Source organism: Ichthyophthirius multifiliis (genome assembly GCF_000220395.1).
Source record: "Ichthyophthirius multifiliis unplaced genomic scaffold scaff_1120509250890, whole genome shotgun sequence".
Classification (NCBI taxonomy): domain Eukaryota; phylum Ciliophora; class Oligohymenophorea; order Hymenostomatida; genus Ichthyophthirius; species Ichthyophthirius multifiliis.
This window is the reverse complement of record NW_004086402.1, coordinates 7,894-34,306: the sequence shown is the minus strand read 5'-3', so window position 1 is coordinate 34,306 and position 26,413 is coordinate 7,894. Positions and strand designations below refer to the sequence as shown.

The window sequence follows — 26,413 nt, the reverse complement described above, 5'->3', positions numbered from 1 at the left end:
TTATTTATTTTGATATTATTTAACTATTATTTCTTATTTTTCATTAATTTTATTATTTTATTTATACAATTTATATATTAGTTCATAATTATATTATGATTAATTTATTTATTTAATATTTTTATTTATTTTGATTATATGATTATTGGTTTTAATTTTTGAAATATTTTTATCTTTGTCTATTTAAAATTTATTTTTTTATTCATAACACTAAAATAAATAACATCTTTATTATAAATTTACTAAACATTATTTTATTTAGTTTTTATTTACTTATACTAAATTTATTTATAATAAAAAAATATAAATATACTAATTTAATACAGTAGCTATTTTGAACAAACAATATAGTATAAATATATTAATTTTTTATTTATAAATAAATTATATATTAATCCTAAAAGATATAAATATATTTTATCTCTCTTTATATTATTAAAATATATTTGATTATTCGAATTTATAATCACTTAAAAATTGTTTTTATTAAACTATAAAACTTTTTTTTATTTTTATTTAGATACCTAAATAAATTTTAATAAAATATTTTTCAAAAACAGATTTTTTTTTTTTTAAATTATTTAAATGCTCAAAATTTTATTTTATTCTAATATCTTTTATAAATATCAGTAATATGGTATTGTTATAATATATATATATTTTATTCCTTTTTTTCAAAAGAAAACAGTTATTTCTTGATTTTGTTTTCATAAAATGCCATTTAATTAAAGTTTTTTATATATTTATTATTTTATTTTTTTCAAAAATAGTTTTTTTAATTTTTTTGTTTTTCTGTTTTCATATCTAAACATTAACTTTATAATTTATGTTATTCTTAGATATTTCTAGTTTTTTCATAAAATTATTTTTTAAATTTTCCTTAAAAATATTAAACTTGCTTTTTTTTATTATATAATGCTTTGTAAAAATAATGAATATTTTAAGTGTATTTAATTTGACTCTTGCTTTTATTAAATTTATTCCATTAATTTATAAATCTATCTGTTTATATAATTCAAATTAATTTTATTTTTCATTATTTTATTTGTAAGGAGAATATTTAATGCTTTTTTTTTTTGAGAATTATGCTATTATGAAAATGCGATTTGAAGTAATATTTTTGATTAAATTGTTTGTTATTAATTTTTTTATTAAATATTAAAAATTAAAAAGTAAATAACAATATGTATTTTTATTTATTTTTTTATTGATAATTATAATATATTTTGTTAAATTTTTTAATATCAATATAATATTTTTTTATGATTAAATTTTTTTTATTTATTTATTTAAAAAACACATTAAATAAATTTGTTATTTTTAAAAATTAAGAAAACATTCTATTTTAATTAAAAAAAAAAATTATTATTGAATTTTTAAATATAAATTTTCTTATTTAATTTTATATAAAAATAAGAATAAATTATATTTTAAATTATAAAATAATAAAACAATAGTAAAAGTTGAAAATTTATGTTAATTTTTAAAAACTGATAATGGCTACTTATTTATAATAATAATTATAATAAATAAAATAATAAAAATTTAAAAACCAAATATATCTTTCACCTTCTGAACTTTCAAAAAAAGTTGATTTATCAAACAATAAAATCACTTTTAAATTTACAGCCATAGGTAATAAAGCTTTAAATGGTTATAGCAATTAATATGAAATTTATTTTCCTTTAGAGTTGAAAAATTTCAATATATAAGAAGATTAATTTATTTAAATCTTAGAAGATATTAATTATTATGCTTCAAATTATTGGCCTTGCTTAACTTGCTATTATTTAGGATTATTTCTTGGCGTATTTACTTGTTGTGTTTCTAATATTATCCCTTGCTTGTGTATTTTAGACGGGGAGTAAATCTTAAGGGAAAAAATTAAATCATATAATATTTAATTTTTTAATTCTAAAGGATTACATCTGTAACTAGTTAAATTTTGCTTTAATAGTTGGCTAGAATTATCTATAATTCCTTCTGTTCCTTTGTAAATTTTAAATAATTCCTTTTTTTGAAAACAATAAAAATAAAAGGAAAAAATTTATATTTGAATTTTTGTTTTTAAAATTTATAATTAATTAAATTTTTAGAAAAAAATAAAAAAATTATTAAAAAAAAAATATGGAATATTAAAAAAAATATATATTAAAATATTTATTATATTTTATTTTTGATAAAATAATAAATTTCAGATATATAATAATAATTATTATATATAACCAAGCTTTCTCAACTTAATAATTTTTTTTTTGGTCACAATATTCAAAAACACTTTTTTAATCACTTAAAACAATTGCACATCTTGAAGGAATATATAGATAAATGCTATTATCCCTTCCATCAACACATTATCCAGTTAATTTAAAAGGCACATCATGCCCTGCTCTGACTCTATCATGTCCACCGAAATGTGGCTATTTTAAAAAATATATATTATTGAATTTATTTAAGTATATATTAAAAAATAATAAACATCATCGGTGTCTAAAATAATCAAAAGATCATCTCTTAGACTAGTTCCAATCAAATATTTTTCATATGATTTAGTAGGATGGAAGTTAAAAACAAAAAGCAAATTATCTCTTTCAAAAACTATAACTTTATCTTCCTCATGTTATCTAGAAATATATTTATTTTTAGAAAATAAAAATTAGAATTTTTATTCTAATAAAATCATTTCTTTATCAAAATTCTATTTTTATAAGAATATATATGTATATATATATATATATATATATATATTTAAACTATAAATATAATTAACATTTAAATATTAATATCTTAATAAACTATTATCAACTAAATTCCATTATCTTCTACAATAATTATAACTCCATCCATTCTATTCTCTAGGAAAATCTATCCATTCAGGGTGTCCAAATTCATTTCCCATAAAATTAAGGTAACCCTATAAAATCATATTATAAAAAATAATATATATTCTATACTTCTCCTCCTAAAGCAATAGTAATTAATCTAATCATTTTATGTAAAGCAATACCTCTATTAACAACAAATGTTTCTTGAATAGTAGTACTCATTTTATCATAAATATCTTTATCAAAAAGCCACATAGATAAAGTCTTATCTCCCACAAGTGCCTAATCATGACTTTCGGCATAAACAATACACTTTTCATCGCTTCGTCTATTAATAAGAGTCCATACCATATCTTTTATATTCCATTCTTCATCACTTTTTTCTTTTAATAATTGAATCCATTTGTCAGGGACTGCCATTTATAATCTATAATCGAACCCGATTCCTCCTTCTAAAATGCTTCTACATAAAGTGGGATATCCGGAAACATCCTCAGCAATACTAATAGCATCTTTATAAATCGAATGAATTAATTTGTTTGCAAGCATAAGATAAACTAAGCTTTCTATTTCTACATTTTCATTAAAATATTCATGATAGCCTCCTGTAAATCCTTTACCTAAGCCATGATGTGAATAAAGCATAGAAGTAACTCCATCAAATCTGAATCCATCTACATCATATTCTTCCATAAACCATGAAATATTTGATAAAAGAAGTCTTAAAACTTCCCATTTTCCATAATTGTAAATTTTTGAGTCCCATCCTGTGTGATTTCCTTTTTATCCATCATGGAAATATTAAAACTCAGTTCCATCCCATTCATTGAATCCATCATTCACATTTTTGCTTGCATGAGAATGCACTAAATCTATTAATACATGAATTCCCATTCCATGTGCAGTATCTACTAATATTTTAAAGTCTTCTGGAGTTCCAAAACGAGAAGATATAGCGAATAAATTCGTTACATGATATCCAAATGAGCCATAATAAGCATGCTCAGCCACTGCCATTATTTATATAGTATTATACCCTAATTTTTAAATTCTGGGAAGTATTTTTTCTGTAAACTCGTTAAATGTGTGAACTCTCGGTTCTTAGCCAGCCATTCCAATATGACATTCGTAAATTTTGAGAGCTCGGGTAGGTTCTGGTTTTGGATTTCTGAAAACATAACTTTTAGATGGCCACCAAAAAACTGCATCAAAACCTTTTGTTTCTTCGTTTTGCATTAATTTTCTAGACCAAACGGGAATTCGGTCTACCCATTGGTTTTTAGCATTCAATATGTGAATTTTAATCTTAGAGTTGTGAGGTATTATTGGACTATCATTTATTAAAGGAAGCTTGATTTCCCAGTTTCCAAAATTATCGCGAGTTAAAGGGTATTGTTTTTTATCCCAATTATTAAAATCTCCACATAAATATACTTCTTAAGCACATGGAGCCCATTCTCTGTAAATTAAATAATCTCCAAGGATATTGAATCCTTATTTTTAGTATCCTATTCTTTGTTTTGTTTTTGTTTTTGTTTTTTTTTGTTTTTTTTTTTACCTTTCGCAAAATCTTCCAAACTATTCTCTATTTTTTAAATATGCTATAATTAATTATAAAAAGCACTTGTACGTATCTCAAAATGATCCTTATAATATAAGAGATTAGGATCGTCTTTAAATACTTAAAAATCATCAACATATTATGGCATTTATTCATGTTTAAGACTTTAGTTCTTTGGACAAAATGATGATTTTTTCCTTTGCAAAGCTCTTGAACCGGATTTTCGAACTGAATCGCTACTATCAATATACATTATAAGATTAATTTTTTTTTTATAATGAAAATTAATTTAATTATATAAGTATATATATTAATATTATTATTTTGTAAGTGTTTATATATAATATAAAATATATATTTAGTTATACAATAGATTTTTTTCTATAAATATTTTAATTATATTTCTGATAATAAATAATATATTAATTTATTAAAAAAAAATTAAATAATGAAATTATATAAAAATATTAATATTTAAATTTTTGTATATATTTAAAATAATTATAAAGTTTTAAATATTTTATATATATATATATATATTATATATTAAATATTATTTTTATAAACAAAAAAGAAATTAAATAAGAAAAATGAAAAAAAATATATTTATTTATTTAAATATAAATATATATAAAATTAATTATATAAATATATTATATATATATAATATATATTTATTTTTAATTTTATTTTATTTATTTATTTTTATATAATTTTTTTAATTTTTAAATAGAAATATGATTTTTAATTTTTATTTTTTTTTAACAATTATAATTATACTCTTTTCTTTAACTCTTCCAATTATATAAAATCTTTAATATATATATATTTTTTTTTTAATGATTATAATTATTAATATTTTCTATTTTTTTACTTTTTATTTTTAAATTTTTTTTTTTTTATATATATTTATTTTATATTAATAAATATTAAAATAATGCATTACATATATTTATTTAGTATTTAAAAATACATTAATAATCTTTTAAATTATTTAATTTATTAATGCCATTTTTATCTTATTTTTACATTATAAATATTTTTATATTAATTTTAGCCATAAATATTATTCATATTTCTAATATATTAATTTAATTTATTTTAAATTATATAATAAAATATTTATATATCTTCAATTTAACCAAAATTATTTTTTTATATTTTAATTATAACTTTATTTACTTTTTTTTCATTAACTATTCTATTCTTATTCATAATTTAATATTTTTTCGACCCTTAAATCAGATCTTCTCTTCATTATTTATTATATATATTCATAACTATATATTTTAAAACTTTTAATTTTTTTTTTTTTTTTTAAAGATGGCTTATTAATAAAAAATATCCATGTTGTTTTTATTAATATTTCTTTCTGCTAAAAAAATAAAATATAAAAATTATATTCAATTATTAATAAAACTGTAAAGTTCTTCATATTTTTAAAATAATTAATTAATAAAGGTGATTTATAATTTAATTTTATATTTTTTTTTTTACCGAAGTATGTTTTAAAACATAGCATCTAATGCTGAATATCTTTTTTTTAGAATTTATTTTCTATTAATTTTCTTATAAAATTTTTGGCCTCTTTTGAAATATAATTAATTTAGTTCTTCAGTATCAAAATTATATTTCATAATTATTACATTATCGATTATATTAACATCGTTATGTCCATTAAAAAGTAATATATATAAATAAAAATAAGCTTATAACTTATATATTTAAAAATAGTAAAAATTACTCGCATTATAAAATAACCCTTCATCTCTAAATATGATGTTTATTATTATCTTATTTTTTTCTAATAAGAAGTTCCTATTTTTTAAGTAAGTTTATTGTTAGGGTATAAAATTTCCTAAATCTACTAGGTTTTTTAATTTTATATAATATGTTTTCGGCTTTCAATTTTTTATTAAAAATATTATTTGATGTTAATAATTGACTGCCAGAAGTGTTTATTGAATTGATTATGATGCTTTCTGCAAAAAACTTTCATCTATAATTTTATCGAAAATTTCATTGACTTAACATAGCTAACTGACTATGTAGAAAAGTTTAGAGTCTTAGTGAAATTGGGATATCTTTTATGTTTGGATAATCCTTATTATTTTTTAATTATTTAAAAAAAAAAAAAAATTACTAAGTTTTAAGAATTTTAATTTCTTATTTTAAAGATATACCATTCGTTTTTTGGAGTTGCACCTTTACTAATTATTTTTGATGCTTTTAATATTCTGGCTTATTTATGAACTGTTTTTCTTTCTTCAATATATGCACCTATTTATATTATTTTGTTTTGCATTATAAAAATTAACTTATTTATAATATTTTATATATATTTTAATACAATTAAACTAACTATATATAAAGCTTATTATTTCTATATTTTCCTATAAATAGATTTAATAATATATAATCTTTATTAATTTATACTTATTTTTCTCATTCAATTTTCGAGAATCTCGATGTATATTTAATTTATTAATATACTAATATGCATTTTCGTTATATTTATTTATTAGGAATTAACAAAAAAATTATAAAAATTTAATTTAAATTATCATCCATATTTTACATTCATATTTGCAGGCTTTTTTCCGTTCTCTCATTGTTAATTCTATTAATATGCTTTATAAATATATCTGACTTAATTGATAAACAGCCTATTACCATTTTTTTTTATTAAAATTAATAAAATTTATATAGAGGATTTAAAAGAAATATAAAATTTAATAAACACAATTATGTTATATGTAATTATTTAAAATATATGAAAAACATAATTCTAATGTTATTTGTATGTATTAAATATTCTTTATAATTTAATTATAAAAATCATAAATATTTAATAAGCAAATAACAAAGCATATTAAATATATAATAAATTAAAAATTAATTATATTAAAGATAAAATTAATTCATTAATATAAATTTATAATAATTATTTCTATATAAAAAACATTATAATAAATATTGAAATAAAATAAAATTAATTATAAATTAAAAATCTTAAATAAATAAAATATATTTTATTTTTACATATTATAGTTCTATTTTGAAAAGTAAAAGGAAAAATAAATAATTTTTATATTACAATATATATATATATATATATATTAAATGAGTTATGATTGTAAAATAAATATTTTTTTTTTCCCCCTTCATTAAAACCTCTTTACTTAACCATTTTAAATCAATATATCAACATCAGGCTAACCATCATCGACAAAGTTATTTTTTAAATTTATATTTTTAATACATTTTCCAAAATTAAGGGAAAAATTATTACTAAAAAATCCTCCTTTATCCCAATTTTTCTCTTCCTCAGTATTTATATATCCAAAGCTGTTATTATTGTTAAAATTTAATGAAGTATGCATTTATATGTTTTAAATTTATAAATTAGTATTAAAGTTTTCTAATCCAATAATATTTTTTTCAGGATTTTCTTACTTAATTATCTTTTTTTATCTTTTTTCTAAATAATATGAAGGTTCTCTATTTGTACATAAATCACATCTACAATATAGACTGCATTTTACTCCTCTGTTATAACATTCACAGTACTTTTTTTAACATCCTGATTTTTTACAATTACATCCTCTATTATGAATATAAATATCTTTTTCATCCTATTTTTAAATTATTTTATTAAAACAGTAAAATAAAAAATAAAAAATAAAAAATACTTATAATGATTATATTTTTGGCTTAAATGCATCAGGATTTCTTTAAACTAATTATTAAATTGCTTCATCTCTTTCTTTTTTTTCAGCTTTATTTAAACAGTCATCACATGTACATTCATCGGAACAAAATCCTTAAGAATTAAAACAATCGCAATAAAGTTTTAAGCATTTACTTTTTTTGCATTTACATGTTATTTTTTTTTTTTATACTTAAGCAGGAAGTAAATTTTTTTCGTATTCTATAATCCCATTATTATTATTTTCATCATCTTAATTACTAATATTATCTTCTAATAAATTATACAATTTATTGTTTTTTCCTAAAGATATACTGTTTATTTAATCTAAATGCAAAATTCTTCTTTTTTATTTCTATAAAAGTTATTTTTATTATATGTATTATATATTTTTTTCTAAATATTATTAATTAAATAGTTGTGGAAAGTTTTCATCTGTTTAACATATTTGGATTAATAAATTACCTTTCTTTATTTCTTCTTTTATTTAAAGATTTTTTTAATTGTCGTTTTTGTGAGTAATTGCTATTGTATCAAATTATTGTTGATTTTAATTTTTGCTTTTATCCATTTCTGAAAAGTTAAAACACAATTTTTATATTTTCTTTTTTTCACAATTTTATAAAGGATAGTTACTTTTATTATTTTTATTAATAAATTATAAGTTATTAATTATTTGTTTTTTTTTTTATTTTTTTTTATTTTTTTTTAAAGCTTATATTTATTTATATTTTTAAAATATGCGTGTTTTTTTTATAGATTAACGATTAATATTTAAAAATATTTTTATAAAGAAATATTTAAATATTTTTAATAAAGAAATATTTATTATAAATTTTATAATAGCTATAAAAAAATTAAGTATATTTATATTTATTACTCTTAATTTATGGTAATATTATTTTCGTAGTGTTCAAGTAAGTTTTTTCATTAATATTTGCTTAATATTTGTTTTTATTGGATTATAAAGTATATTCTTAATCTTCAAATACTTATATTTCTATTTTTTATATAAATATAAATTAACAATATATTTATACATTTAGAATGTTATTAGTGTTGCAAAGGTAATGTACAAAAGCTCATTTTATTATTATTATTTTTTATTTTAATTATTTTTTTATTTTAGAAATGAAATTGTATTTTAATTTTAATTTTTTTTCTTTTTTAAATAAAAAAATAGAAGTAGGCTTTGAAATTAGTTTTTTTTGTTTTTTTTGTTTTTTTATATATATTTTTTAAATATTTTTATTACATTTTTAATATGCATACAATATATTTTAATTATATAAAAAATTCTATTTTATTTAAAAAAATCAAAATTTAAAAAAAAATATATTCGAATTCCTTTACTTACCTTTTTTTTAAAAAAATTAATTCCCACAAAATTAATTTTAAAAAAATAAAAAAAGCGCCAAAAAATAAAAGGAAGAAAAAAATATAATCATGTAAATAACTTATTTTAAAATTATATACAAAAATATTAATAAATAAATATTTAATTTTTAAAGTTTATATAATTTAAAAAAAATATAATTTAAAAAATAAATTAATGTTATTTTTCACTTATTTTAAATTAATATTATTATTTATTTATATTGAAATATTGTTTCAAATAAAAAAAAAAATACATTTAGTTTTTTTTTAAAATAATTAATGCATATTTATTAATAATAATAATTTAATTATTATTATCTTAATTTAATTTTTCATGTATTTTTTTTATGTTTAATATTATAATAATAGATATACTTTTTAAAATTTAAAAAATTTTAATATCTTTTAATTTATTTTTATTCTAAATAATAAATTACATATTATTTTAATATATTATAATTTTTTAATATAATATTAATGAAATTAATTTTATTATTTAATACTTATAAAAACAGAAATTTATAAATATTTTTCATCAAAATTAAAAAATAATATTTAAACTTAACATAATAAGTGATTAGTTTTTAATGCGGTTATATAATATTTTTATTTTATTTTTTTTATTAAACTTTAACTTTTTTGTTTTAAATATACATAAAATTTATTTTTTTGCAAATTTTAATATTATATATATTTATATTTTAATTAATGCATTTTTTAGTTTTAAAGACTTTTATTTTATATTTTTATATGAGTTTTTGATAATATGAAATATTTACAACTGTTATAAAATTAATTTAGATTAATTATTTAACTAAATAATAATATTTAAAAATTAATTATTAAATAGTTTAAAATTGAAGAATAATAAAAATATTATAATATTATATATATTAATATAATTATTTATGAAATGTGTAGTAAACAAGGAATATACATAATTTTATATAATATATAAATACTTAAAAAAATAAAATATAAATATACAAATTAAACTCATAATTCTTCGCCTTCCATAAAACACTATTAATGATAAAATCTATTATTATAATAAATTGTCGGTGGTAAAAATCCCCTTTACGGAGAAATATAAAGCATATAATTTTAACATGAATAACATAGAGTTTATGAATTAAAAACTTTTTCAAAATAAAAAATTTTCTTATACGTAGTTCCGCTGACATTATCAGTCAAAAATAAGTCCATAAATTAAGAAATTTCTAAATTAGTTTATACATATTTTAAATATAAAGATATTTCTTTAAAAACTTCAGTATATGCGAAAGTAAGATTATATTAATTATCTTTTAATATAGGAAAGCATTATATATCTTAAATATCATAATCTAAATTATTTAATTTTCTATTGTAATTATTAAAAGGGCTATATATGTTTAATTATTAATTTTAATTTGATTATTATTATTACTAATTTTATTGGTATGTTTATTATTATTGTTATTTAACAAAAAAAGCAACTCCATATTGATTTATTTTTTCAAAATCATATTTTTTAAATAATGCTATATTTTGTCTTTATATTACGGTTTAGCCAGCTTTTTGATATAAGTCTAATTAGCTTGATTTTATTTTATTTTTTTTGCATTTAAAATATTCCTCATTTCTTTATAATAATTTTAATGATTCCTTTATACTTAAATTTATTTCAAATAAATTTTCATCTTCTATTTCTTTAAATTTTTATTTGAATAAATCTAATAATGATTCAATAGTTTTTTAACTATATTTTTTTTTTATAAAATATATAGATATGTATTTTTTTTACATTTGCTATTAAACTATTGTAGAAGACTACTTTTCAGCAGATTTTTCTTTATTTTCTTTATATTGCTTTATCTGTGAAATATATTAAATTAGTTAATTCCTTACTTAACTTAAAATACTTATTGTATTATCTATTTTATTTATATAAATTATACTTTTTTATATTAACATTTTTTTATTTATTTTACTATTTAAAATAAAAAATATTTTTAATTATTTGTATTTATATTGATTAAAATAGTCTAAAAATAATAATTAGCATATAATTTATTAATTTTATTTATATATATATATATATATATATATATATAAGTAATAAAATATGATTAAATTATTTTATAATAATTACATATAAAAATAATAATTAAAGTTTATAAAATTAATAAAAAAAATCAAAATTTTATATAATATTTCATTTGATTTTTATATAAATATAAAAATCACTTATTTTTAATTAAATGTAAATAATATAACAAATATACTTAATATCTATATAATTATAATATATTATATTAAATTTATTTATAAATATTTTTTAAATAATTTCTTATGATTTCTTCATATTTTATTTATTTTAATAATTATATTTTATTTCTCTAAACTATTAATATTTTCGATTATTTATAATTAAACTATTATTTATTTATAAAAATTAAATTTTATTTTTTTATTCAGTCATAAGAAATAAAATGATAAAATCAAAATAAATTTTAAAATAAAAACAATATATATATTATTATAACAATATAAAAAATAATAATACATATAATTATAGAAAAATTAAAAAATATTAATAATTTAAATAAATTAAAAACCAAAGACTAACAAAAAAAAATGAATATTGAATATTCTTAAAAAAAGTTAATTAATATAAAATAAAAATTAATTAAATAAAAGAAAAAGAAAATAATAAATGTTATATTAATTATAATGAACATCAATTATATTTTTCTATAGTTAACATAGTTAACTATCTTTTAAAGACTTCCTATTTATTTTATTTTAAGACACATAAACTTAAAACTATACATATTAAAAGACAAAATTTAAGATTTTGATTTTAATTCGAAAATCAAAATTACGCCATATTTTAAATAATTAAGAACTTAATATCTGAATACATAAAAAGCATAATTGATGAAAAAAAGATATTGAACTTAAACTTAATTTAAAACAGGATTTGCCTAAACTGGATTTTGTTGTGACAACATATTAATTATTATGAATTGTAGGAATTTTTATTGTAAATAAATTTTTATATTACAGATAATTAATTATGTCTAAACTTTTTTTGTAAAAGTTTCAAATATTGTGCTTATTAATATTTAAAAAATTAATAATAATATTCATTTTTATTCTATGTATAAAGGAACATTTAAGAAAAAATTAAAAAAAATGGCATACATATATCGCAGTGGAATCATGCCTACGAAGAAATCTTTGAGTCTTTGAAAAGTAGAATAATTCCTGGAAATGGAGCAGGAACATGGTGAAGCAAGGAATGGGTAGTAAAACTAAGAGATTTTATTAAAGAAAAATTTTGCATTAACGTTTTTTAGGAATTTACTTTGGATTTAAATACTTTTTTAGTTTTTAGGAGGATAAATACTTAAATTAGAAAAAAGAAAAAAAATCATCTTTTTCATATTGTTGAAAATGAGAAAATATAAATAAGTATAGAATTTATTCGAAAAAATTAATCTGAGGGGAATTCAGATAAAATGTAAACACATCTTTATTAATAAAGGTATGGTATGGCGATTTCGTTTTTAGTTTAACTTTTTTTTTTTGAATATATGGGTTTTTCAGATACGGCTGTTGATAAGTTTGATATTTTTAATGATGATAAAGTTCTTAAATTTTAAGTACATCTGGAATATGCTTTGAGTTTTAAAAAAGATTTATGGTATATTGAATGGGATTTAGATCATGATGAAAATTAGCATATTTAAAGATATGCTTTTAAAAACCTTTTTGAATTAATTAACATAGAGAATTTTATGTTTTAATTAATAGATATGTTTAACAAAGGTCTATGTTATTTTTTTTATTTTTTTTTTAGAGTTTAGAAAATTATATTTTACTATTTATATATTTCATATTAAAAATAATTATAAGACATTATACACTTTTTAATGTTTTTTTATTTAAAAATGTCTTATATTTAAAAAAAAAATTAATAAAATTTTAATTGAAAAATTTTGTATATTTTTATAAATTATAAAAGATATTTTTTATAAATTAAAAAAAATATATCTTTAAAATCAAAAAGACGTAATTTTGAATATATTAAAAATATTAATTTAAAAGTTTTTATTTTCAAAAATATTAAATTTAAAATACAAAGTATAAAATAAAATATATTATTATAGAATTAATATTTAAAAAAATGAATAATGTATATAATTCAAGTTTAGTATTATATTATATGTTTTAAAATATTTATATTATTATAATAATTATTTAATATTATAATATTTTTTTAAAATATTTAATATATTTTTTATTTTATTTTTAATTATTTAAGAATTATAAATTAAAATAATTTTTCAAGAAAGAATTACTAAATTGATGAAATATTTTTTTTAAATAAAGTTAATATAATCAAAATAATAAATTTATTCCAAATTTAAAATAATTATTTAATTCTTACAGACTATATCATATTAAAATAAATTGATTTTTTTAAATTTCTATAAATTTATTTTATTTAACTTCATTAAAATCTTCATCGTAAAATTTAATAAAAATGCCTTAAAAAGACAACGCACAGTAGTTTTTTTAACCAAATTTTCCTATTTTTTAAATTAAACAACCTTAAATAATACTTTCTTGCTTATGTATAACTTTCATAATATCCAAATCATAATATAATAATTATTTTTAAGTCAAAATAACAATAATTTTTTCATTTAGTCTAACCACTTGAAACTCTTGAAATGTGTATTTATTTTTACATATAAAAAATAATTGATCTTATTATTTATTATCAGATTCACTTTATATTTTATTTTTATTTTATTTATCAAAACAATCAAAAACACAAAGTAGTAGGTTCTTTTCATTTTAAAAAAATAAAAAATATTAATCTTTTTTTTTATGAAAAGTTTTAAATCTCCTTCTTTATTTATTTCTTTTAATACTAATCCATTCAAGCAATTTATTATTTATATTTTGCAAATATTATCTAATTTATATATATTACATAAAATATAATTTAAAAATTAATGTTACCTTCAATTAAGCATGAACATACTAGAGGATCTTCATCATTAATTATTATTTGATTAGACTAAACTTAAAAATAGAATAAAATGTTAAATTTTTATCCGGAAACAACTTAAATATTATAAGAGTTTATTAAATTTTTCTATTTTAAAATCAAAATATTATTTTTTTCATAAAAATTAAGAAGACGGAAAGTATCAAATGTTAACTTTTTTAGAACTTTTAATTTTTGTAATTTTTTATGAATAAAAAAAATCATCTTTTATTCGTTTTGGATTATTAATTTATCATCTCTAATTTGTTTTATAAAAACTAATTAAAAAAGTTTATTTAAATACAAAAAGTTTTCCAAGTAAAAATATCTTCTTAAAATAATATTTATACGTAAAAAAATAATCAAAAAAACAAAGAAAAACTCTTATTTTTCCTGCAAATTTGCAAATATAACGCATGAAGGGAAATATACTATCAAATTATAAAAAAACTATTTTTTGTAGTTTAGTTAGTATTTATTAAAAAAGAAAAATGGAAATACTAATTAATGAATCAATAAGTCATATGTAAATATTGCACATATATAATTACTATATACATAAAAAAAAAAAATTGGCAATATTATTCTTAAGACTTCAAACACTATTTCTACGTTTATTTATACAAAAGGTTGAAAATCAGATATCAAAATTTCAAATTAATAAAATATATACTGTTTTAAATTATAGTTTATATTTTTAATTAGGTTTTTGGATTTTTATTCTTTTAAAAATAGTATATTGAATATTAAATTTACAAACATTTTTTTTTTAGTAAAAATATATATTTATAATATATATATGAAACATAGAAAATAAAATTAAATCAAAAATAATATTTAATAAAAATTTTTTTTTTTTTTTTTTTAATATTTAAAAAAACATTTATTTATAATTATTTTTTTAAAAAAATTATAATATATTTTCTGTTTTTTTATAAAATATTAATCATATTTATAAATTATATTGCACTATTATTTATTTTAAAAAATTAATTTATTAATAATTAGCTTTTTATATACTTTTTATTTTTAAGTAAATCTATTATAAAAGAAAATTTAAAAAAAATCTGTTTGTAAAATATTTTTTATATTCCAAAAAAAAAAAACAATAGTTAGATTACTAATTTCAAAGCAATTGCAATTTAAATTAAATAACTAATTATAATAATTAAAATATCATCTATGTAAATTTTTTAAATATATTTAATTTTGATTATTTACAATAAATAAATTTATAAAAACAAATTAATATATTTTTTAAAAAAGTATTATTTTTTAAAAATATATAAATCTTATTTTTTGAATAATATATATTAATAATTTTTATTTTCGTTAAAAAATATTCATTTAAAATATTATTTTTCTTCTACTATTAATTTAAAACCTGGATTTTTATTAAGAAAATTAATCCAATCTTATGCGTCTATATAAAGTAAATTACTATCTTTAATTGCTTTTAAAGAAGTTACAGCAGGCTATTTTTTTATAATACATAAACTTTCCCCTATAAATTCACCACTATCACATATTTTAGCCAAATTATCTTACTTAATAAATAGAAGTTTACCACTCTTAATAATAACTACTAAATTAGGAATTTATCCTTATTTCCAAATACATTCATCTTTTTAAACTTATTTTTCCTTAATAATAGCTTCCAATGATACTTTTTAATTTTTATCTAGAGAATTAAGGAAATTATTTTTCTCAACATAAACAATAACGAATTATTTCCTCGCTTAAGTAAGTTTTTTTAATTTATTTAAAATATTAGATCCTTCAGAGAATAAAAACTAAAAATCATGTCTTTCTAAACTTAATAAAGTAGTCTTCTTTTCAGCTTTAGCACTTGCTTTTCTTTGTTTCATTTCATCAATTAAGCTTATTTCTCCAAAATAATCACCTGGCCCAATAAAAGATTCAAAATTTTGATTACTTTTAGAAAAGCATTTAACTAATCCTGATTTTATAACATAAAATTTATTTCCTGTTGAATTTTCAGGAAATATAAGTTCTCCTTTATCATACTTTTCTATTTGTAAACAATCTAATAAATAACGCACATTCTTTACTGTTAAAGAACTAAAAATATCTATATTAGATATTAAATCAAGAGTTTTTAAATGATCAATTTATTAATTAGTGTTTCTCTAATAAATAACTATGGTATTCTCTATTCCTTCTTTCATTGTTTTAAATCCTTCTTAATTCTTCAAATCCTTCTCTGCAATATGTAGTATATAAAGATTTTCTCTCGCTTATTAAGAAAGATGCTTAAATGAACTTAAAGGAGTATGAATAGGAGGAACTCCAGCTTCATGTAAAATAAGGTCATACTTATCAAAATTAATGAGTGCTAATTAGGAATATCTTTCTTTTTATAAATATCCCCATTCAAAATATTTTTTAAGACGAATAGGATCATAGAAAGTATCAGCCGAAAAATAAATGCTTTTTCCCATTACTTCAACATCAAACCCAATACAAGGAATCACATGAAAAGAATAAAAGAAGTTAAATAATCCTCCATTTATTTTCATACTACTTCCTATTATTACAGGTCTAAATACAAATAATTTTTTTATTTTTTCCTCACTCATTGCTGTTATATTAGAATATTTTCTTACAAATGAATTCATTATTGTTCTTGTTGTTATTACTTCAATTTTGCTTTAAAGAAGGATTTTTTCAAAAGCACCTGAATCATGATCAGCATGACAATGTGTTATTATTACTGCAGATATTGTTTATGGCATAATATTCATATTTTTTAAGTAATCATTTGAAAAAGGAGGAGGATCTACCATTATTCCTTTCCCGTAAATCCATAATACAAATCCTGTAGTGTGTCCACAAGGATCAAATCCATGTGAATTTCCTAACACAGTAACTCCGAAATCAGGAGGTCGAAAAGTATTACGTGCTTCAATATTTATAGGAATATTAAATTTGCTTCCTCTTTTTTCTAATGAGCTACTTTAAACAATATCAGTTATTTTTTTTATTTGTGGATTTATCTATTATTATATAGTCTATTACTTTTATTCCTAACATACATCATCTACTTTATAAAATTCTTCTGCAATTTTAACTTTAAATCCTTAAAAAACATCTAATTCATCTAAAATATTAGCAACAGTTTGTCCATTATCAATAAACTTAAAATAAAAAGAATTGCTATTTTACTCTCTATATTTTTAAATCTCAACTATATTATCATCTTCCTTTAAAATAATCTTATTATTTTCAAAAACTTAAAAACTTAGCAAAGAATCTACATTACTATCATATTAAGAATCATGAATAGCCCCTGATAAAATTTTTCGTTCTTTTTTAAAATCCGGATATCCAGAAACTGGATATGTATAATAGAAATCTTCAGCTAAATTTTCATGAGAAATAGGACCGCAAAGAGTTTCTTAAAATGCATTTCTAATACATTCTTTAGTTTCGATATCGCAAATTAAATTTATTTTCTTTTTATGAATAAAATAATTATAATATGCTGGAAATTCAAATTCTGCAACGTTTAAATTTGCTATTATATCAAATCGTTTGCTTGGAATAATAAAATTTGTTGGTACATCTAATTTTAATGTTATTGAATCTTTTATAGTTTCAGGAGGAATTCCATATTATATGTTTCCCACTGATGTCTTTATTATATAACCCCCTCGAGGTAAATCTATTAATTTATGTCCTTGTGTGTATTTATATATATAAGCATTTGATGCTAATGGAATTGGGCTCAAATGCTCACTTAATTCATCTATAAAAGATTTTTCTAATGCTTTAAATTCTCCAGAAAATGAACAAGACATCTTTTATAATAGAAAGATTTTATAAATAATATATATATATATATATATATTATAAAATAATTAATTATTATTATATATATTTGATTTAAATTGTATATAAATATAATTATATGACTAAAAATAGTGTTCTATTACTATACTTATATACTAATAAGTTTATAATTTCAAAATTTATTAAAAATAAATAATTTTAATATACAATTATAGATTATTTTTATTGAATATTTAATATAAATATCTTTAATATTTTTTTTATTTTTAAATTAAATTAAAGTACTTTTAATATAAATAATATTTTTTTGTATAAAAATCATAATAAATATTTATATTTTAAAATATTATTTAACAAAAAATTTATTCTTGATTGATTTACTTTTTTTTTTTTTTTTAATTCTTAAAAAATATTATATATATATTTACAATTTTATATTTTTAAATTAAATTTCATTAAAGTATTTTTGCATTTAAATAAATTTTCTTATGTTTATTTACAGTTTCAAAATAATCTAATATTGGTTCTGGATAATCTTTTCCTTAATAATAAAAAAATGATATAAAATCAGCAATAATACTTAATAAAACATACCAATTATTACTCCATATTCTTTTTATTCTTCTTTATTAAGTTTCCAAGGTTCAAATAATTTATTTTTAGGTACATTTTTTAATTCTGGAATCCAAAGCTTAATTTAAAAGTATATAAAATTAATTTAATTATTTTTAAATTGAAAAAATACTTTAATATAAATTCCTTCCGGATCATAATCATTAGATTATTTCGTAATATTAAAAACTCTAAATTATCTACCATCATTTCCTATACCTGCTGAATATTACCTTAGAATATATAAAACTATATAAATAAAAATATTTTACCAATTTCCATAATTAGATTCAGGATCATAATCTAATAATATACTTTCGAAATATTCAGCACCCATTCTCCAATCAACCCTTTAGTTTAAATTAAATTTAATTAATATAAATTGTATTTACCACATATTTTTATTCAAAAAACTAGCAACATTTTATCTTCCTCTATTAGACATAAAACCTGTAGAATTTAACTCTCTCATATTTGCATCTACAAGCGGATATCCAGTTTTTCCATTTTTCCATAATTCAAAATAGTTTATTTCTTGATTCCAATTAATATCTAATCCTTATATTCCTTTTTTATATATTTTTTTATTTTATTTAATTTTATTTTTTTAAAATTATTATTTACCATTTTTATAAAATAGTTTATTTTTATATTTTATTGCAACAAATTTAAAATAGTCTCTCCATAATAATTCAAATATTATCCAATAAGTAGAATCGTTCTTTATCCTTTCTTTTTCGTATTTTTTAACTTCTTAATATATATATCTTGGAGATATGCATCCATTCGCTAACCAAATAGAAAATTTACTTGAATAATCTGCTCCAACCATACCTTTAATTATATTTATTTTTAATATTTTTAAGTGTTTTTTATATAAATACCATTTCTTGTATTTTTATAATTTTTTAAAAGGTCTTATTCCCATATATATTATTAAACTCTATTCATACCTTCAGTTTCACCACCTTTGTAAATAATTTTTTTTTTTTTTTTTTTTTTTTAATCTAACCTTTAAATTATAAAACTCCTCTTTAATCGTATTCAAAGTCTTCTATTTCAAGTTATTTTAAAGTCGGTATTTAACCTTCTTCTAAAAAAAATAAAAAAATATTATAATTAGAAATACTTTAATCAATTTAATCAAGTAATTCCTAAGGAATAGAAGGCAAATTTCCAGGAACCTAAAAACATTTTCTAATTTCAGACTATTATTCAACTTATTTTCTAAAATTGGTATATAAGTCCGGCAAATCTTTGCAATCAAAAGGTAAATCATCTTTATGTATTAACGTTTATCCCCAAAACTTTTAAAATTCTTTAATTCTAGTTATAAAGAATATCATTTTTTTTAATAAAATTAAAAAAATAATAATACCCTAATTTTTGTAAATTTTAAATAAGATTTTATTCTATTTATTTTTCTTCATAACATATTTCATCTTAATAATATATAGAATTTATTTAAAAACTATCAACTAATTTTAGTATTTCTTGTTCAGTTATACCTTTTCTTACTATTAAATTACTTCCTTATTTTATTTTTTAAATATAAAAAAAATGGAAAATTTTCTAAAATTAAAATACCTAAATTTAATAATTTATTTCTCAAATCTTATACACTTTCTATTTAAAATTTTAATCTAAACTTTGAAGTTCTCTAAAATCCAAAATTCCATGTTTTGGCGAGATATCTATCATCAAATATAAAAACTGGAATTATTAATTTTGGATTAGATTCATATGCTTTATATAAAGCTTCATTATCATATAATCTTAAATTGTTTCTGAACCATAATAATATTCTTTATTCTTTTTTTTACATTTAGGTTTATTTTTATTGTCAATAATTTATTTATTTTAAATTAATATTTAATTTATTTTTATATTTTATTTTTTTTCAATTTTTTTTTACGTTCATATTTATGTAAAAAAGAAGATTTTTTGTGTTCCTTTTTAATTTTATATAAATTATATTTATATTAAATACTTTTATATATAATAAAATAATTTATTTAAATAAGGATAATTTTTGTTAAATAAAGTTTTGGTTTTATGTTATAATAATAACAACTAAAAGTAAGTAATTATAATTAAATAAATTTATTTAAACTTTTTTTTTATTTTCGAAAATAATAAATATAATCAAATAATTATATGACTTTTTATTTAGCGTTTTATACTATTCTTAAAATGTAAAAATATTTTTTTGTTGATAATCAAAAATTGTATATTTTTTTTAATTTTTTTTATTTATAATTTAATATTTTTTTTATATTAAAAATAATTTATTATTTACTTCAATATTTTTATTTTAGTAATAATAATCTTTTTATTATTTTTATTAAAGTTTTTTTATTATAATGTTTTTTATATATCTATTTTTCTTTTATTCTAAATTATAATATTTATTAATTAAATATTATTTAAAAAAAAATATATAAAAAAGTTTCAACAAAAAATGGTTTAATAAGAGAATCTTACATTTGTTAATATGGATGAAACAGGTCATATTTAAAAAGCTATATTAAAAGAAGGAATAGGTGAGATTCCCGAAAAGCATAGAGAAGTATTAGGTAAACTAAACAAACAAACAAACAAAAGACTTCTTTTAAATATTTTTTTTTCTTAAAATAAAAAAAAGTATATTTTGTATTAAGAAAAGAAAACGGTGATTTTGTAACAGGAACAGATTCCAATGCATATAAAATAGTAATAGGAAGAAATGATGCCATACCTTTAATGGATAAAATAATATCTTCAATGCGTTTAGGAGAACGTGTATTGGCCAAAATAAATACCGAGTATGTAAAATAATCTCCAAAGTTATGTTAATTATACACAAAAGAAGAGTAAATTTAAGGTTTGGAATTAGAAATAGAATTAGTAAGACTATCAAATTATCGAAATAATTTATGGGAATTAGAGAGCGAAGAAAGAGAAAAAGCCGCATAATAATTAAAATAAGAAGGAAATGAATAAATAAAAAATAAAGAATATCAAATTGCAGCTTAAAAATATAATTTAGCACTCAATTCCATTAGGAATGATTCTAATGAAACTTTCGAAGAATTACATTAATCTCTTTTAAATAATATTTCCTTGGCACATTTAAAAAATGGAGATTTTAATAAATGTGTACAAAGTGCATCTGCAGCATTGGTCAATTAATAGGATAATCTTAAACTTCTTTATAGAAGGGCTCAAGCTTATGAAGGATTGGAATAGTTTGATAAGGCTAAGGAAGATTTGAAAACTGGACTTAGTATTGATCCGGATAATGTAGAATTTTAAAAAGAATTAGCTGGTTTAGCTAATAAAGAAAAGGCTTAAAAAATTAAAGAGAAGAAAGTTTATGAAAATATGTTTAAATGATTTTTTTTTTTTAAATAAAATAAATTCATTATTATTTGAAATATTTAATAATTTATTTGTTTCTATTTCAAATAATTTATATATATTTTTATTAAATATAAATTTTTTATATATATATGTAAAATCATATTTTTGAAAAGAGCTCGTAAGGAACATTAATTAAAGTTTATTTTCCATTTTTTTAAACTTCAAGAATACCTTCAAATTTAGATTAATTAATATCCTTTAGAATTCCAATTTGTTTAATGAACTCTCCTTATTAAAGAATCATTGCTTTTTCACCAATCTTAGGTATCACTGTTTCTAAAAAGGATTAATCAATAACAATTATAATTGAAGGATATTTAATTAATTAAACTTATGCAGAAAATTGGTCCTTAACTTTTAAAACGAGAGCTTTTTATTTATAATATTCCCCATTTTTGAGTTTCTTGTCTTTTATTTTAACTATAATTGCTTCTTATAGCCAAGGTATATCATCAAAATTATCATCTATTTATTAATTTGTTTTATTTTATTCCTTTGTTTATTTTAATTGATTAGTATTTTGAATTTCTTGTAAATTATCTTAATTATTATTTTATTATTATTTATTATTATTATTAGAAAGAGGGAATTCAATATTTTTTTTCAAATTAATACTATCAAAAGAGAAAGTTTCTTTATTATTTTAATTATCATTTTTATTAATTGCTAAATTCAAACCAAAAGAAAGAAAATTTTAATTCTAATCTTCTACAAAATTAGGTAAATTTTTAATTTTTAATTAATTTTTTTTATTCATTGCATCTTCAATTTATTGGGCATATTTTAACTCACTTTCGAGTTATTTTTATTATGCTTTTTCAGATTTTTCTTATAATTTTATTCTTTTTTCTTCCTCTTTTTTCTCTTTTTATGCTTTTAGTACTTAATCTGTATATGTAATATAAAGTCCCATATCTGTAAATTCGGCTTCTAATTTTCCTATTCATGCAATTAAGTTACAAATTCAGTCAAAGTAGCCCACTTAGTACTATTCATATGTACATGAGTTTTATCAGAAATTAATTCTTTATAAACATTATTTGCAAGTACTCTTTTAGATTGATATTTTTTCTTTAATAATTCAAAAAACTCATTTTCGAATTATTAGCTATATTAATCGATAAAATTATCAGGATTTTATGCAAATAAACGCATATTGTTTATATGTGTGGAACTCTTTTGATGAGATTTGAAACCGTTTGGGTCTCGGCATTATTTTTTGCACATCTAACAAAAATATTTTAGTTTTTGTAAACCTTTCAATTTCATTCGGTTTGCTATATCTTTGGGAGTACCTTTTTCTGGTTTTTTCATTTTTTTTATCTTTTATATATATATTGGCGTAAAATATTAATTTCTTTTGTTTTTTTTGTTAATTTTAAAAATAAAAAATATTTGATTTTTTAATATTTTTCTATTAAATATATAAATTTAATACAAAAAAATAAATAATATAATTTATTCGAAATCAAAGTTTTAAAAAACAATCAACAACAATATCTAGTACAAATTCAAGTAAATTTTGATCAGGAACCTTCACTGAAGCCCCATACATAGATGCACTTGAACTATTCTTAAATTAATCAGGGTTTTCTTACACTTCAATAACTGATTTTTTAAGATCTTTGCAAAATTATTTAGTTCTATTAGCTATTCCATTGTTAATAGAAATCTAAATAGCAGGCGGAAGTTATCCTCCTGATAAATGCCATCCTTTTTTTGACATAGCTCCTTCCAAATGATAAATATTTCTTCCAGTACCTGCTTTATAAATAATTCCTATTGCGCAAATTTAAGGATTTCCAATAACGTCTAACTCTTATAATTCAGGAGTTGTTTTAATATAATTTACGATATCCTAAACTGCTTACCAAATATGTTTAGAATTATTAATGTAACCTTCTTTTCCTGTTACCATCATTACGTACCATGCACCAGATATTTAAGTTCCTGTCCTATAACCTGATATACTTGGAACTGCGTAGAGACCACCTGGCCAATCACTGACTGAAGTGTAACAAAATTATCTTAATAGATTATTTTTAAACATTATTATTGATACTCCTTTTGGAGTAAGTCCATATTTGTGATGATCACAACTTATAGAGGTCACTCCTTTATTTTTTGTGTTTGTTTTTGTTTTTGTTTTTTTTTTAAATTTACCTTCAACTGTAAAATCAAAAGGTGGTAATTATAAACCTGAATCTTTGGCAAAAGCGGCTACAAAACCTCCTAAACAGCAATCAACGTGCATTCCTATGTCCTTTTATTTAGCTATTTATGCCATTTCTTATATAGGATCTATATTTCCATGAGGAAAATTAGGGAAAGATCCTAGTAACTAAATATAGAAATAAATATAGATTTAATTTATTTATTTTTTAAAAAAAAACCATAATTGTGTTTTTATTAATTGTTTTTTGTAATTAATTTAAAGAAATTTAATCATTTTCATCAACAGGTAATTTTATACATTCAACATTAAAATATTTACAAGCTTTAACAACTCCAGGGTGAGCAGTAACTGGGATAATTAAATTAGGTTTGGTAATATTCTTATATTTTAAAGCATAATTTCTATGAGCTAAAACACTTAGAAGTAAACTTTCTGTACCTCCTCCAGTCATTATTCCATATCCATCATCTGAGCCAAACAGAGAGCATGTTATTTTTATTAATTCAGCTTCCATTTATCTTACTGAGGGAGAAAAATCATTATATTAACAATTATGATATGAAAAATCCTCTATTTTTAAAAATATTGACTTTTGAATTTATATTTTTCTTATATTTTTACTTGAAAATTCTTTAACTTAATTTTCAAATTTAATATCATCTAAATAACGAGAACCAGAAATTTGACCTGTCCCACTTAATTTTTCATCTCTTTCAACCCATTCTACAAGTCTTTTTTTTATTTGATTCAATTTAATTCCTCTATTAGGGAGCTTAAAGCATTTATTTGTTGTAACCGCATCTAATACTTTAGAATATGAATCTTATATTTATTTAATACTTTCTTTGAATTTATTACGTACTAGAGGAATATGTTTTATTGAAAATCTAATTATGTGGGATTTCAAAGGTATTTATCGGACTATTATTATTTTGTCTTTATAAATAAAAAAGTTTATTTTATTTACAATCGATATAGGCTTCAAAAAGATATTGGGAAAGTTAAAGCATTTTTTTTATGGTTATAAATAAAAATATTATGATTATAACTTTATCAAATAAATCTAATTAATATTTTAAAGTAAAATCAGATATTTTTTATTCCAAACTAAAGGTAAATGGATGTAGAGAATTATATATATGCTCTTTTAAGAAATTATATATAGTAATCATTTTTTTGTTAATTTTTATAATAACATAAATATATATATATAAATATATATATATATATATATATATATATATATATATATATATATAATAAAAGATATTTTTTTAAAAAATATTTATAATTGAAAAATAATATTTTTATCTAATGAAAAATAATATAATTTAACAGATAAAATTTAAAATAATTATTAATATTTTTTTATAATAAGTTACTAAATCATTATCTAAATAAATAAATGATTAAATATAAAATAAAAAAATTAAAAAAAATCAAGAAATAAATTAAATATATAAAAATATTAAATTTAAGTTTAAAAAAATAAAAAACTAAATTAATTTTTTTTTTTTTTTTTAATAATTATGTAAAATAATTAATAAAATAAGATTATTTTAATAAAAGAATTTTTTTTTATATAAATGATTCTTTTTATAAAAATAATATTTAAAATACATATTCATAAATTTAATTATATTTTACTATTCTTTATAAGATTATGTCTATTTTTTTCTCTATAATATTATTTTTAGTACAAAAAAAACTTTTAGATATAATCTAAATAAAAATAATTTTACAATAATAAATTATATATATATATATATTTATTTTTTAAATAAAAGCTGAAATATTAAAAATACTAAAAGTTTTATCAATATTATTGTATTTTTTATAAAATTTCAGGTATTTAAGAGTAATATTTAAATGAATAAGCATATATTATATT

At 17.6% G+C, this 26,413-nt stretch overlaps 4 protein-coding genes across 4 annotated transcripts, besides 32 other annotated features; 1 reads left to right on the top strand and 3 right to left on the bottom strand. All coding sequences in view use genetic code 6, as the record gives it.

Annotated features, from left to right (window-relative positions):
* Positions 1-1,889: 1,889 nt before the first annotated feature.
* Positions 1,890-4,534, bottom strand: IMG5_108290 (starch branching enzyme 1, putative; the record flags this gene model as incomplete). The annotated part of the gene is made up of 6 exons (XM_004034926.1): positions 1,890-1,989; positions 2,227-2,420; positions 2,480-2,698; positions 2,771-2,914; positions 2,955-4,333; positions 4,384-4,534. The coding sequence occupies 6 exons, from the start codon at positions 4,532-4,534 to the stop codon at positions 1,890-1,892; spliced, it is 2,187 nt and encodes a 728-aa protein (XP_004034974.1).
* Positions 2,097-2,161: a microsatellite.
* Positions 2,119-2,157: a microsatellite.
* Positions 2,713-2,748: a microsatellite.
* Positions 4,340-4,380: a microsatellite.
* Positions 4,340-4,381: a microsatellite.
* Positions 4,344-4,379: a microsatellite.
* A 367-nt stretch (positions 4,535-4,901) lies between the features above and the next one.
* Positions 4,902-4,943: a microsatellite.
* A 41-nt stretch (positions 4,944-4,984) lies between these two features.
* Positions 4,985-5,057: a microsatellite.
* A 2,198-nt stretch (positions 5,058-7,255) lies between these two features.
* Positions 7,256-7,305: a microsatellite.
* Positions 7,278-7,320: a microsatellite.
* A 730-nt stretch (positions 7,321-8,050) lies between these two features.
* Positions 8,051-8,077: a microsatellite.
* Positions 8,078-8,767: 690 nt separating this feature from the next.
* Positions 8,768-8,802: a microsatellite.
* Positions 8,777-8,806: a microsatellite.
* A 58-nt stretch (positions 8,807-8,864) lies between these two features.
* Positions 8,865-8,923: a microsatellite.
* Positions 8,924-9,180: 257 nt separating this feature from the next.
* Positions 9,181-9,223: a microsatellite.
* A 73-nt stretch (positions 9,224-9,296) lies between these two features.
* Positions 9,297-9,322: a microsatellite.
* A 49-nt stretch (positions 9,323-9,371) lies between these two features.
* Positions 9,372-9,412: a microsatellite.
* Positions 9,413-9,609: 197 nt separating this feature from the next.
* Positions 9,610-9,640: a microsatellite.
* Positions 9,641-11,538: 1,898 nt separating this feature from the next.
* Positions 11,539-11,568: a microsatellite.
* Positions 11,569-11,974: 406 nt separating this feature from the next.
* Positions 11,975-12,053: a microsatellite.
* A 59-nt stretch (positions 12,054-12,112) lies between these two features.
* Positions 12,113-12,160: a microsatellite.
* Positions 12,121-12,153: a microsatellite.
* Positions 12,161-13,465: 1,305 nt separating the features above from the next.
* Positions 13,466-13,511: a microsatellite.
* A 185-nt stretch (positions 13,512-13,696) lies between these two features.
* Positions 13,697-13,782: a microsatellite.
* Positions 13,706-13,763: a microsatellite.
* Positions 13,783-14,291: 509 nt separating the features above from the next.
* Positions 14,292-20,659, bottom strand: IMG5_108280 (hypothetical protein; the record flags this gene model as incomplete). The annotated part of the gene is made up of 13 exons (XM_004034925.1): positions 20,532-20,659; positions 20,323-20,476; positions 19,957-20,270; positions 19,829-19,912; positions 19,569-19,778; positions 19,337-19,511; positions 19,217-19,294; positions 19,078-19,177; positions 18,927-19,023; positions 18,833-18,873; positions 15,961-18,340; positions 14,492-14,554; positions 14,292-14,314 (listed from the first exon to the last, which is right to left on the bottom strand). Exons 4-13 carry the CDS (start codon positions 19,893-19,895, stop codon positions 14,292-14,294), a joined length of 3,234 nt encoding a protein of 1,077 aa, XP_004034973.1. The 5' UTR covers positions 19,896-19,912; positions 19,957-20,270; positions 20,323-20,476; positions 20,532-20,659.
* A 525-nt stretch (positions 20,660-21,184) lies between these two features.
* Positions 21,185-21,234: a microsatellite.
* A 48-nt stretch (positions 21,235-21,282) lies between these two features.
* Positions 21,283-21,316: a microsatellite.
* An 89-nt stretch (positions 21,317-21,405) lies between these two features.
* On the top strand, positions 21,406-22,319 carry IMG5_108270 (hypothetical protein; the record flags this gene model as incomplete). The annotated part of the gene is made up of 2 exons (XM_004034924.1): positions 21,406-21,520; positions 21,589-22,319. The coding sequence occupies 2 exons, from the start codon at positions 21,406-21,408 to the stop codon at positions 22,317-22,319; spliced, it is 846 nt and encodes a 281-aa protein (XP_004034972.1).
* Positions 22,320-22,890: 571 nt separating this feature from the next.
* Positions 22,891-22,924: a microsatellite.
* Positions 22,925-23,814: 890 nt separating this feature from the next.
* IMG5_108260 (sphingosine-1-phosphate lyase, putative) lies at positions 23,815-25,478 on the bottom strand (the record flags this gene model as incomplete). Its single annotated transcript, XM_004034923.1, has 3 exons — positions 23,815-24,461; positions 24,510-24,687; positions 24,740-25,478. Coding segments are annotated over 3 exons (1,563 nt in total), but the record flags the coding sequence as incomplete, so codon positions are not given.
* Positions 24,468-24,501: a microsatellite.
* Positions 24,742-24,778: a microsatellite.
* Positions 25,479-25,722: 244 nt separating the features above from the next.
* Positions 25,723-25,781: a microsatellite.
* Positions 25,782-25,806: 25 nt separating this feature from the next.
* Positions 25,807-25,850: a microsatellite.
* Positions 25,851-26,413: the final 563 nt, after the last annotated feature.